The following is a 13,997-nucleotide window of genomic DNA, read 5'->3' on the forward strand; positions in this document are numbered from 1 at the left end:
AAAGTCCCTTGTACCTAACAAATAATGACGCCTTGAATTACTGAGAACTAGTTACAATTTTTTAGGAAAATGGATTCCAAAATCCAGCCAAGAACCACCACCTGATCTTTCAAGCATCACTTGCTTCATGTAATTTATAAGGACAAATATCAGGAGTGAAACAAACACAGCCAGACCTTTTGTACAGAAAGTCATTTTACTAGTCCTCTTGTCCCAACAGAGTTAAACAAACTTTCATGGCCTTATGGACTGTGTGATGGTAGAACTTAGGAATTAGGAGGTTTAGACAGTTGAAGTATCTGTGATTCTGGAATAGTTCTCGCAATTAAGAAAATAAAAAGTCTCACATTTGCTATGATTCTGACATGAGGCCCATACTGCCTCCATGAGTCTGAGCTAAATCCACAGATTTCAATAAACAGAAATAATGGCAGTGGACAAGCATCAGCTTCATGATGAGTCGGGAGCGTAAGTCAGCGCCCCCCTCTTCTCTGAAGCGTTCCCTGGTTATAACCAGAAGACCACCATGGCTTGTCTTTTATTTTGTTCTTAATCATAAATAGAGAGTAGAAAACAATGTAGTGGCTGCAGAATTTTATTCCCTGCCTTGTATTAATAGTTCACAGCAGCAGCATTCATTTTAGAGCTCCTTCAAATTTTTAAAAATATTTGTTCTCCCGGTATCTTCTGTCATTTGTTTAACAGACCAGCTAGGAAATGACAGAAGAGACAGGTTTTCTGCAAACCCAGAAACCAGGCCAACATTTCTGTCTGTTTTGTTTTGTTTCATATTTCACTTAATTTGGTGGAGGCTGGATTTGTTTAGTAGATGTTTTGGCTTTTCTTGTCCTGGTATGTTCAGCTGGCTTTGTGTTTTGCCACATCTTGTGTATAGCTCGTTTTGATGTGACTTCTCTTTAAAAATACAAAAATCAATAAAACATTTTTAAAAAGAATGGTAGGGGTCAAAAAAGAAACAATAACATAGTTTCTCATATTTTTATTATCTGTATTTCAAACACACAAAATCCACCCAATATGCTAAGCTTCTTCTAAGAAGTGCCCATTTTCCATCACTTGAGCCAGAAGTTACTGTTAGCTAAGAAATGAAGTTTTCATAGTTAGGTGGATCTATTTGGACATAGTAGTGAAATCTTGGTCTTTGAATCTGATTTTTTTTTGGTAATTTACATAAAAAATAAACAAAAAGTCCAGGTTCTTATACTGAGCAACTGTTTGGATTTCATACTAACTGATTTGGCTTTTTGTCTTTGTAATCTTTTTCTAGTCTTTGGGCTGAGAAATGCTTTCCTTATACAACATGAAAACAGATACCGACAGTGTATAGCAGCGTTCTTACTACAAGCCCAAACGGAAAACACCAAAGTATGTATTTCAATTTTGTAGGTTTTGATTATTCACACCTGACGTAAGGGAAAATTCTCACCCCAAGCCTCTTCAGTAATGGTGAATGGAAAGTTTGTGTTTTCCTTCACCCACTTTGGGAAGCACAGAAGTTAGGAGGGGGAAAGATATGGACATCTAGTCCCTATCATGCTCAAAAATCTCAGAGGTGACACAGCCTCTCATTTTCTCCTGCAGCAGTAAGAACTGCATCTGATTTCTGCAGTTTCTACAGGAATGGGGGAAGAACTACTTTGGATTGCATGCTTGACTTTTAAAATGTTCCCATCAACTTCCAAAGTCCCAGTATGCAAATAATGTGATGTCCGCTTAAGTGAGGGATATAATAATGCAGTATTAAACCATGTCAAGTCTTCTCTTCCACTTTTCAAATGGTACCACTGTCGCTACAACTAGGATGCTGAGGAGCAGCTGCCTGGTTTCTGGTTTAACTCTGGTTTCTCAGAAGTTTTCATTTTTTGTCTTCCCCTGGTAGCCTTTCATCAGAGCAACAATGTGGCCAGATCATTAATGCAAGATTGCATTATTAAGGGCTCAGTTTCCTGGCTCACTCCCCTCAGCCTGTTTTTCAAATCATGCCACTCCTTAAGAACTTCTATTTCCACACAAAATGTGAATTCAAGGAATTCAACTTCAAACTATTGATATTCTCAGTGCTCATTTTTCTAATTAGTAACCACTGATTATTATGGTTCCTTGTTTACTCATGACTCTATATCCAACTTGCATACCGTATTCATTTAACCATTTGCATCTTCATATAAATTAGAAGTATTTATATTAGACTTAAGAAAATAGAAAATATGCAAATGTTTCATTAGTCCTCGTTTTAAAAAGCAACTCAATAAATACAGAATATTAATCCAATATGAGAAATTGTCAGCTTAACATTCTCTCTCTCTCCATATATATCTATGTGTTTTTTTGAACAGAAAACATGGATGGCACAAATAGCAGCAGCAATCTCTTGCTTCACCAAGAGTCAGGAAACCAAGAAAATATCTTTATTCACATTGCCTGCAGAATCCTCTGAAATTTAGATATCTAAAACAAGTGGCACATCTTTTTAGACACTAGGGATTAAGGTATTCTTTTATTCAAGCTTTTGTAACACTTAGTGATGAGCTAGAAGGAAATGTGCATTTGAAAGGACTTCCAGAATTGGAGAATTTGAGCCAGAAAAGTCCTCAGTATAGAGGAATAATGACTGCAGCAAATTTGAGCTCTGAGGAATTTCCTGCCAAATATATGCTGACATCCAGACTACCTTACAATGTTTCAGCCAGGCTGGCAAGAGGTGCCAGTGAAGCATGGTGATGTTGTAATTTGTAAGTAGTCAATGATCAGGTAAATGGAATGTCAGGAGGAAAACAATGTCCACCACATGTACCCAATATGAATCTACCATCTTCCTTTGTGTTTATCTATAATGAAACCAATTTTCTTATATGGCTTGTAAACCAGCTGTGTAGTCCTACCTCACACTCAGTAGTACTTGATACAAAGTTTGATTGCTTTCTTAATATATTAAGAAATAAGACATATTTTAGTAGTTTAAAAATTCCTATTCTCTGACAGTTTACCTATCTCAGGTGTATTTTACAATACTCTAACTTGGAAGTAGAGAATCCCAAAGAGTAAATTCTATTATTTTAAGAAAGAAAAAGCTGATATCTCTTCCAGTTTCATTAGTTAACATTTTTACATGGGAGATTTTCATAGAAATTAAGTTATCTTTCTCTAAACCTCATTTTTTGAAGAATGATGGAGTTTGTCATAAAACTACTTCCTGGTTTTCAGTAGGGTGTGTGTGTGTTATTAGCACAGTACAGTTTTATTTGGTAGGACTTGAAGCTTCATTAGAATTTTTATCAAGAAAGGCAGCTTAAACTGTATTACTGTGGCGGAATATACCATTAACTGCGCTTAAGGAACTAGTTCTTATAGTCAGATTATATCCAAAAAATCCACAAATTTCAATTTCAGGCATGGTACCTTTTGCAATTTCCAAAGTGGAAATGGTAAATTTATTAACCTGGGCTTCTAGACAAATGATGCCTTAACTGATCTCCTTCAGAGGGAGAAAGAAATAGAGAGGATGATGCCTGGGGAAGTCATGTGCACAATTCCTTGAGGAAAACACATATTTCATCATATAAACCAGGCAGTACAGACAAGGGTAGCATAAAGGCTCTTGTGCGAAGGCCAACCAGTATTAAAATGAAGGGTCATAGTCTATCTAATGATGTCAGATATTTATTAGAGTAAGTGAAAATAAAGGAAAATCTGGAAGGCAATAACTACTGTTAATGTCTAAGAATCAGTGAGGGAAAACAAAGAACCAAGAAGGGAAGAACAGATTTCAAATGAGTTTCTAGAGATGGTGCCTGGATGGAACTGAAAGTAATCATGTCAAGGAGAAGACAATATAGATTTATGCAAGAGAAGATTCAGATAGAATTTTCTGGCCCAAAACTAATCTCTCACTCTCTCTCTCTCTCTCTCTCTCTCTCTCTCTCTCTCTCTCTCTCTCTCTCTATATATATATATATATATATATATATATATATATATATTTTTTTTTTAGAAAAAAATTAACAATCATCTTGCAGGGATTTTTAGATATAAGCCAACCTGGGAGGAGGGCAATGAGCTAGGACTAAGTAATCTCAAGAGTACTTTAAGTTTCATGAGTCCAATAACCATATATTTATATGTATAGAGAACTGGTTTCCCCTTTAAATTATTAAAGTGAGAGAGAGATTGACCAAATTAACATCAAGATGTACAATGGCTTAAAAATACACTATACACAAAGAGATATCTGCACTCCTATTTCCACTGCAGCACTATTGGCAGTAGCCAAGATGTAGGAAAAAACCTTAATGTCCATCAACAAATGAATGGATAAACAAAATGTGGTATGCCCATACAATGGAATACAATTCAGCCTTTACAAAAAATATGCAACACTAGATGAACCTTGAGAACATTATGCTAAAGGTAATGAAGCAAGCCAGTCAGATAAAGACAAATACTTTATGACTCCACTTACATGAGGTACCTAGCATAGTCAAATTCACAGTATCAGAATGGAATGATGATTAGAGACTGGAGGGAGGAGGAAATGGGGAATTACTAATCAATGGGCATAGCAAGTTAAAGATGAGTAAACTCTATAGAGATCTGCTATGCTATACACTTAAAAAGCTATCAAGAGGGTAGAGTTCATGTTAAGTTTTTTTTAAGCACAAATACAATTTTAAAAAAGAATATGCTATATATTTAAACTGGAATTCTATAAAGCTCCCAAAAGAACATATCCAATATATACTATATTAAGTGCTTGAGAATATACACACTGAATTCTTCAGAGGGAAACACACATCACAGTAACATGAAAAAGACTTGTGCCACTTTGATTCCCAGGAAAAGAGAACAGTGAAAAACAATGGTACACTGAGCCTTCAGAAAGTATCTTTTAATTGGTCATCTGGGTATTAACCTGAGATACACAATGAAAGAGGAATTAATTTAATACTGCTTAATTTTTCTTTTTAGTTTTGTTAATTCTCCATAATAATGACTGGAATGAAAATGGAATGTCTAAAACATAATGGCATGAGTAATTTATCCTGAAATTATGAACTTGATTACTATTGTAACTTGATTATTAAATCATACCCATCTGTATCTAAGTGAAAAGTTCTAACATCCTGTGAATAAATTAATGCAAAATCATTAGTATCTTATTCTCTTTTTAAATAGACAAAATAATTTATAGTCACAGAATATATCTACTAGAAAGAAACGATTTTTAATATCATCTTTAACATATTTTAAAAAAGCAACAATTCAGTAAGGATCCTTCCATTGTTCTTTATACAAATTTAAATGCTGCTAGGTAATTTATGAGTTACATTTATAATCAATAACCTTCCACTCACTGAGTTTAGAAATAACAGTATTTACTGAGCTAAACTCTCTCACAAAATAAGGCACAACTACATGATCACAAGAAGTAAACACAATACAAATAATGAATCCAAAAACTAAACAAGAAAATATTCATGCAAAAGTATCTACAAAAGCTATGAATATATGATCCAGTTCAAGGAAGTACAGAATGTCATATACATAACTGCATCATCATGTTACAATAAATTCATTACTTCTACACAGAAAGAACTTAGTTATTTCCAATTCTATTTCATACAATTTTACATAAATTTAGTAAGTTTATGCACAATATTCACATCTGCAACAATAACAAATTGATCATTAAAATTCAGGCAAAGGGCAATTAAGACACAATAATGTGTGGTACATTATAATTACAGAATACCATTCATCAAGCTCATGTCTAGGAATATTAAATTGATGGCACATTTAAATCTTGCGGACCAAATCATCCAAGGTTTTATAGCCAAAGTACATTTAAAAAAAAACAACCTGCTACAGTCAAATAGGTCATGGATATCAAAATATATTATCATAATTTGCTCTCCACTTAAAACATTTTAATGCAGATACAAGTTTTAAAAAAAAGTGGCTTTGAAGTCCTCAAAACTATAATTATAAAGCCTTTTTAAGAGAGATGGAATACTAAGAAATTTGGCAATTACCACTTAAAATTACTGTGAAGAAACTATTACACTAATTCCACAGTAAGAGGTAGTTGAACAAAATGTCATTTACACTGCATTGAGGTTTCTATGTTTGTTTCCCTCTTTTTTCTTCAAGTTGAATAAACCCCATGCCAGCAGCTTTGCTTTCTTTCTGTTAAAAAAATTCTACAGGTATGGTTTATTGTACACAAACCCAGCACTGATTTTAACTCACATTTCGATTCTGGGGTTTGGAATTTACTACCATGTGATACGAACATGCTTTGCATTAGAGCTAAGAGCTGGGACTCTGCACATGCCAACTCTAACTCACTGACAAACAACAGCAGACATCTAAAATGCAGAGCCAGTAAAGACCCAAAAGATGATTTTTTAATTAAAAGAAAAGAGAACCCTTTTTGTTTGCATAACACCTTCCACTGGTGAGAGTTAATAGCAAAAATAATAGGTTTCACTTCTAATTTATTAGTATAGTAGCCTAGGGTAAATTATGCAGGACCTATGAAATAAAATAAGCTAGATGAAAACTAGAAAATCAAATACATATGGTTTTATTTGTTGTCCTCATGGTTTTTTTGTGAATATGTGGGCAGGGGACAAAACAGGGAAAGGCCTTCAGTGCACCCAATTAGGAGATGAAGTTAACAGATATTCTAATCTAGAAGAATTCTCATGAAGGCTTATTATCTTAAAAAAAAAGTATGGTGGTGCTGTGAATATCTGTTTTTCCAGTATACTTATTACATTACTTACATGTAAAAGTATAGAATTAAGACTATTTGAAAGGATTTGTAAGTATATGAAGATGCTTAAATAATTTCAGCTCAATTTATATTATTCAACTATTGTTTTTAATAAAGAGTCCTTTGTTAAAAAATTTGTACTTCTTCATTATTTAAGCTCAAGGACATATATTTTTCCAAGTCTGAAGACTCAGACAGGGTCCTTTAATAGCTATTGCTAACAGGGTTTAATGGGTTTTAAAAAAATAATTAAATGAATATATGGCAATCTCTTTTAGTTTATATATATTATAGGTAAAGCACAAACATGATATTTCAGGATGATATTTAAAAGCAAGTACATATTATAAACTATTTGTTGTAAATGAAATACTCCCATCCTTCCCTATTATTACCAAATGACTGCACTGAGTGAATGTATAACTTTACATTTCTTCTCTACAAGAGTAATAAGCCAATATTAGACATCTCCTCAGCTGTTTTCCAATTTTCCAAATTAGTAAGACCATAAAGTTCAATTCCATTGTTCAGCATACAAATAAGCTAAATTTTAATTGTCTTTAATTAGCCATTCTGTTTCATTTTAATGATAATGTTGGGATTCCTACATACATTTGTATTTGGTGATGACTCTATTCTGTTAAATAAGGTAATTTCACAGCATTATTTTTGTAAAATAAAAAGATTTACCAGTTGATATGGTACTCCAAATTCAGAACCACTTTAAATTTAAGTCAAGTTTAGAACTTTAAAAAATTCTTCCCTGTTAGGTAAGAAGAAAATATGAAGTAGAATACTTAATGTCTCCTTACTATTTTTATTTGTTTTCACAGATGAAACTATAACACTATCAGTTACTAGCTTTAAGATGCAATATTATAAAACAGTTTCAGTGAAGCTGAGCTATGCTTTCAAGGTTAGACCAAGTAAAGGGAAAAAGCAAACTCAGATTCGTGAAGATGCTGGAGAGACAAAAGTAGGATATAATATGAAGGCTAATCTCAGAAGACTTTCCACTTACAACAAACTGAACACAGGACCATTATACAATTTCCATTATCCATCCTCCTGGGATGATCAGGGTGGGAAGTTTTGTAGAATTCTGAATTGAGAATATGCGGGAGTTTAAAAATGAGACAGAAAAAGACAAAAAGAAAAATTAACCCTAATCTTTAAAATATAACCTCAGGATAACCATAAAGTAATAATTTTACAGAGGTTTTCATAAAATCCACCCAAGAGAATTTAATCAGTATTGTTAAAACAAAACCATGTTTGAATTCATAGTTCATACATACATATATCAACATAAACTATACTGAGAACACTCAAATAATAAATTTATAACAACAGTGCAAGTGAGCTATGGACCTATACATAAGAAAAAAAAGTTTTATTCTGTGCATGACTTCACAAAGAGAATACCTAATGTAACTAGTGTACTACTGTGCAACATAAATGATTCGATAACATCATCCATACACTAAATTTGGGAGGAAGAAGTAAGCTATGGAAGTATACTCATGTCATTTGTGAACAATGAAATTATATTTAAAAAAATACACTGCTATTTTCTGTCCAAAGTTTATTTACATTTCATAGGCTAATTCTGAACTTGGCATGAAAGCTATTCCAGGGATAAATGGAAAAAAAGTAATGAAAGATGAGCCCAAGTCTCACAAAAATAGAAGATTGACAACTTTCCAAAATACATGAATTCTAATTTGGTTTAGTATTACAACCACGGTCCAAATCAAATAGTAGTCCAAGACTTCCATTAAGTGCATTTATTAAAAATCTAATGTTAGTGTAATATTATTCTGAAGTTGTGATAACCCATTACCCTTGCAAGTCATTGAAACATGCATCACAGACACGAACAGGCTTCTTGGAAGAAGGAGTTAAGGCATTTTTGGCTGAACATTCAGCACAGAAGATATTTCCACATTGTCTGCAGTGATGCTGTGAATGACAAAAATCAAACAACTTCAAGCATAAAGACTATACCAAAAGCATTATGAGACTACAAGAATATTGCACACTGCACTGTGAAGGTATGTTAACTTTCAAGTAATTAGTATAATACTTAATGCTAAAATATTTCAATATATCAATTTAATCCCTAAATTGATTTGAAAGCTTTGTATTTATCAGATACTATACTAAACATTTTATATAGAATTTATCCTGTAATTCTCAAAAGAACTTCAGGAGGCACCTAAAAAGTGTTACCAGAGCACTTCTTTCATGTGAAAAATCATTCCTATTTGCCAGATGTTTCAGGAATAATTTCTTCAGTAGGAATATAAACTTGAAACATCACATGATGCTGTTATTTAGAATAAAATTTTTTATCTTTGTTTATTCTTCCTTCAAAAGAAACCACTGATAATTAAAACATACAAGTTTAATACTGGCACAGTGGTTCAGAAATGATTATTCCAGAGATTAACTCGGTAGGAAGGCAATGACTTAATTTAAAACTAAAACTGAGACACATACACTAACCAAAAACTAGATTGCATAAATGTAATTACTCTATGTAGTTGTAAATTAATAAATGAAAAAAAGTTTTTAAATCTGTCAAATGCAAGATTATTTTGATGGTTAAAACATTAATTGCTACTGAGAATAAAATCCAGAACCACAGTAATACAAACAAAATCATTTACCCGTCTCACTGTTACTGAAAAGCCTTTCCCACAGGCCATGCAATTTTGTACTTCATTGTCTTCAGCCCACTTTCTATTCAAAGCTTGGGTATGTTTGATCTATTTTTAAAAAAAGTTTAAAAACATTAAATACATTTATTTAAAGACTGATTGGTCATTTCTATTTTGGTGTCCAAGTTTTATAAAATTTTGACTATATGCAACCTGGGATAAAATTTTAAAAATCAGAAATACTTTGGTCAGCCCTGATTGTCAAAAATTGCTACATCCTTATATCTAAATGACAAAATGAGTAAATAAACAAAGCATAATACATAGTGCTTACCTATTTCATGATGTTCTTGAATTTGTCCAGTACTGACAATCCATGAATGACATGGACTTCTTAGTAACCCCTGGGGTCTCTCAGACAAGTTCGTTATCTCATATTTAATTATCCATTAATACCTACAATACTGCTACACAGACAACAGCCACTCAAAAGTATTTATTAAATATGTGAGATTTTTTTAAAAGGCTGAAAAATGCTTCTCACAAAGAGGTAAATTCTAGATTAACAAACTGTCTCACATCAGTAGGTAACTTACTTGAAGAGACTGATTTTCTCTGCCCAACTCCTGCACTGCTGCAGTTGTATTATCCAGCTTTCTTTGCAATTCTAGTACTTTGGTTTGAAGCTTTTCTATTTCACCTTCTCCTTTAAGACATCTAGAATAGATTGTAAGAGACAATTTTTTAAACATTAAAGATCCTTCTAAAACACAGATAATGAACTACTTTGGTAACTTTAAATATAACACATAAATTTCAACTATCTAATTGCTTTAAGGGTTAGTAGCTACTTAAATATCTGCAAGAGTTATGCACTTTTCCCAAGATTCTTTTTCTATTTTAAAAAATGTAAAATGACAATCACTTTTACCACTTAGAATGGAAATACACTAATTTTACTAAACATCCATCACCTTTCCAATAGTGCTCTCCTTTCATCCTGATTATTCTGAATCGTTGCTTCTAATACTGCGATTTCACCCCGCAAGTCATCTGTCTGTTTCTCGAGCTCACTAACTCTCCGTTGACTTGACTGCCACTCCTTCTTGACAGTGCCTAAATTTTCATTTAATGCTGTAATCTGCATGGTAAGTTTAGCTTCATTTTCTTCATGCTTCTTCATTGCTACTTCTTTTTCTTTTATTTCAGAATGCTGAGTACAAGAAAAACAGAGGGGGCAAAAACCTATTACTCAAGTAGCACAAAATAAATTTAAATTAGTCTTGAATTTAAAATACTGGCAATAAATAATGCTACTTCTCGAGGAAAGAAGGCACAAGAATATATTCCATTATACACTAATAAAATAGATTCCACAAACGTGTGTCATCTGAACTGGCTCAAAGGCCACAATGCCAAAATGATGGTCGGCAAACCTCAAGCTTAAGTAAAGCAATTTGAGATTTTCCTTTTTTCCATTAGAGCAGGGAAGAACACAGGAAGAACAAGGTACCCTGAAGACAAAGCTGGCATTTTCTTATGTTTCAAATTCATGTGCATCCTGTTGTCTCTCCCTTGTCTGCCAAAAGAACAGTATAAACCCTTCACATCAGTGTGTGAACTTGAAATTGCCATTCTTTAACTAAGACATTCAGCAGTCAAGTCATCTAGGGATATTTGGACTTCATTCAGAGGAGGAAAGCCAGATGCTTCCTATTTGGCGTGTACAGCTTAGGGAAGGAAAAGTAGCCTTCGGTCATCATAACGCCAAACTGAAGTTTCCGTTCTCCTTATCCACATTCTCTTTGACCAAACAAATGAGTTTAACATGATTAGCATTCACACCGTTTACCTGAATCTACATAGTTGTGAGTTGGTTGGTTTGTTTTTCTGGCACTAGAAGTGTTACGTTTTTTAATTTAGCTTTATTGGGTTTTCAATTATATAAACCAGAACATAATTACAGAATAAAATACTTCCAATCACATGCCAGCTATTTGAACAAATCAGATCTCCTTTCTTAATCAAATATTTAAATGTTACATGTGCATTTGAACCATAACTCTCAAGTAGAAAATTCCCTCTTACTGGACTGGATTGACAAAATCAATTTTAAAACAACTTCCCACCATTAACATACTGACCAATTTAGCTTCTTTTTCAATAAATTCTTTCTTCAGCTCATCTTCTTCCTTTTTCACCTGCTCTTTTAGCATTTGCTGATTTCTCTTCTCCTGTTCAAGGGTTGCTTTCAGGGAATCTACTTTCCCTTGAAGTTCTAATTTCTGCTGAATCAAAAGTTGTTTGGCTTCCTTGAGATTTGTTACTTCCTATTGAGAAAGTAAGGCCAAAAATAAATCATCTTTTATAATAAGTTTCAAACTGTTGCTGAAATTTATGCAGCTTATTGAAATAGTAAGCTTAGTTTTAGCCTAGTCTCTTATAAGATTCTTAAAGTTCAATATTTCAAACAATTGGCTAAAAAGATGCAAGATTATTTACTTCCTGCTCAATAGTCATTGAATTCAAGTTTCACTGTGCAGGCACATGTTTTGATTATGTGAAAAATTTCTACCCCATATTCTCCCTTTCCTCACTTAGGAAGCATTTATCAGTCACCATTTAGGCATCACATACTTTGTTAGGGTCTAGGGATATGGACATAAAGATGAATTATATTCCCTGCTTTAAAGAAGCCACAATCTGGAAGAGCATAATGTCATGAAGAGATAATTGATCAAAAAAAAAATGGTTAAGTGGACTGACAGACATAGAAGATATGAAAGCACTCAAGAAGAGATCTAACTTTTCTCTAAGAAAATAACATTTATTTATTTATAGTAAGGAAAGGAAATTATAAGCAATTAGTTTCTTCAGCTGGCACCCTAGCTATGCTTATGAGAAAAATATTCAAAAGAAGAGATTATTATAGGATTTAAGGAAGAAAAACAACTGAAAAAACAAAATCCCGTAAAATTTTAATTCTAAACTCTTAAATTATCTACAAGCATAATTTTCTAAATCAATAGCTCCCTTAATTATCATCTTAACAAAATCTGAACTTTTAGGGTTACTTTGTGCTTTATTCAGTAATCTGAAAATAAAATTAACATGTTTCAATATGTGTATAGATGTTATGTAATACAAGGGCATTAAGAAAGCAAGAGTATTTGTCAAAAACAACAAAACAATGTGCTTGGCACATAGTGGTTTCTCAATCAATCAATCAATCAATTTAAACAAAAATTATACAATACAGAAAGAACAATGTTTACAGTGATAAGATTAACATACCTTTATGCTTTCTTGCTTGTGGGACTTGAGTTCTTCACTCAATCTAGCAATTTCTTTTTCTTGTCTACCCTTAATTTCCTCTATCTCTGCCAATTTAGATTTTTCATTTGCTAGTTCTTTTTCTTTCAGTGACTGTAGAAAAATGATTTATAAAAAAAAACAAAAACAAACTGACAATTAATGTGACTGCTACTATTACTGACATTGTCTCTGCCCCATCTAAGGTAATGTGAACAAATTACTTACATTCTTATGCCTCTGTGTCCTTATTTATACAAGGTAAATAAAAATAAGATTATAAGGATTAAATAATTAATACTGTAAAATGAATAGTGCCTGGCCAAAGAAAGGATCCTATAATATTCAGCCAAACTACCATTCTTACTCTTATCAATACTGTAATCATTATTATACTTACTATCACTACTTTATCTAAGGCACTTAGCTAAGAGTATTATATATTATCTAATTTAATCTCTATACAAGGTAGCTTTTTAAAATTCTCATTTTATAGGTAAATGAACAAAGGTTTAGAGAAGTTAAATAATTAGAAGTAGAGCCAAAACTAAAAGTTTGCCTGATCTAAAACCTTTGTAATTAAAGGCCTCTACACTATAGTTTTATTGGAATTTACTAAACTTGAGGCAAAAATCATGAATTTCATGCCAGCTTCACCAGCCCCACCCCCACAAAAACATCCTACAATACTTTTTAATTAAAGAGAATTTCAGGAATTGCACAATTTAGGTATACCAAGAACTTCAGGAATCATACACTTCAGAATAATATCCTATCAGCTGATGGAAATATATACCAAAATAAAATATTTCCTAGAATCTGAATTACTCTTTCATATAGAAGTTTTAACTGACTTTTAAATGTACTGGTCATATAATACAGTGCTTCCAACTTTATAACTCAGCATCATTTATACAAAATACATCCCTACTTTCCCTTAGAAAAAGCTAGTTCTTGATTTTAAGAATTCTTTAAAAGATTAAGAATTTTTTCTAGACCTTTTGCTATGTCTTTTATACATCTAGAGGATAACATGTTGTATGAGAAATAGTTGAAGGGCTATAATACCAACTTTTGAATAATCATGGGTCTATAGTGTGGAAAACAGATCTGTTTGCAAAACTAAAAAGAGCAGTAAGAAAAATGGGTAGAAATGACAAGAAAACTATTAAGAAGGACTTCCTAGCATTAAAATTCCAATTACCAAAAAAAACCTTTTATCAGAA

At 32.6% G+C, this 13,997-nt stretch overlaps 2 protein-coding genes across 7 annotated transcripts in view; one reads left to right on the forward strand and one right to left on the reverse strand.

Moving 5' to 3' along the window:
• The window catches only part of PLEKHG7 (pleckstrin homology and RhoGEF domain containing G7), a 55,445-nt gene extending 50,320 nt beyond the window's left edge, over positions 1-5,125 (forward strand). For both annotated transcript variants that reach the window (XM_073213618.1, XM_073213617.1), the window contains exons 16-17: positions 1,289-1,386; positions 2,358-5,125. In XM_073213618.1, the coding sequence (XP_073069719.1) occupies positions 1,289-1,386; positions 2,358-2,465 (206 nt within the window). In that variant the 3' untranslated portion in view covers positions 2,466-5,125. The remainder of the gene's footprint in view (positions 1-1,288; positions 1,387-2,357) is intronic.
• A 98-nt stretch (positions 5,126-5,223) lies between these two features.
• Positions 5,224-13,997, reverse strand: part of EEA1 (early endosome antigen 1) — a 138,271-nt gene continuing 129,497 nt past the window's right edge. For 3 of the 5 annotated variants that reach the window (XM_073213613.1, XM_073213615.1, XM_073213616.1), the window contains 7 exons: positions 12,754-12,885; positions 11,604-11,789; positions 10,434-10,672; positions 10,056-10,176; positions 9,469-9,567; positions 8,640-8,758; positions 5,224-7,898 (listed from right to left, as the gene is read on the reverse strand). In XM_073213613.1, coding sequence (XP_073069714.1) covers positions 7,874-7,898; positions 8,640-8,758; positions 9,469-9,567; positions 10,056-10,176; positions 10,434-10,672; positions 11,604-11,789; positions 12,754-12,885 — 921 coding nt within the window. In that variant the 3' untranslated portion in view covers positions 5,224-7,873. Of the gene's footprint in view, positions 8,759-9,468; positions 9,568-10,055; positions 10,177-10,433; positions 10,673-11,603; positions 11,790-12,753; positions 12,886-13,997 lie in introns of all 5 variants that reach the window. The other 2 variants (XM_073213614.1, XM_037023012.2) reach the window with 1 other exon arrangement.

The sequence above is a fragment of the Manis javanica genome, chromosome 10, assembly GCF_040802235.1.
Source record: "Manis javanica isolate MJ-LG chromosome 10, MJ_LKY, whole genome shotgun sequence".
In the NCBI taxonomy this organism is placed as follows: domain Eukaryota; kingdom Metazoa; phylum Chordata; class Mammalia; order Pholidota; family Manidae; genus Manis; species Manis javanica.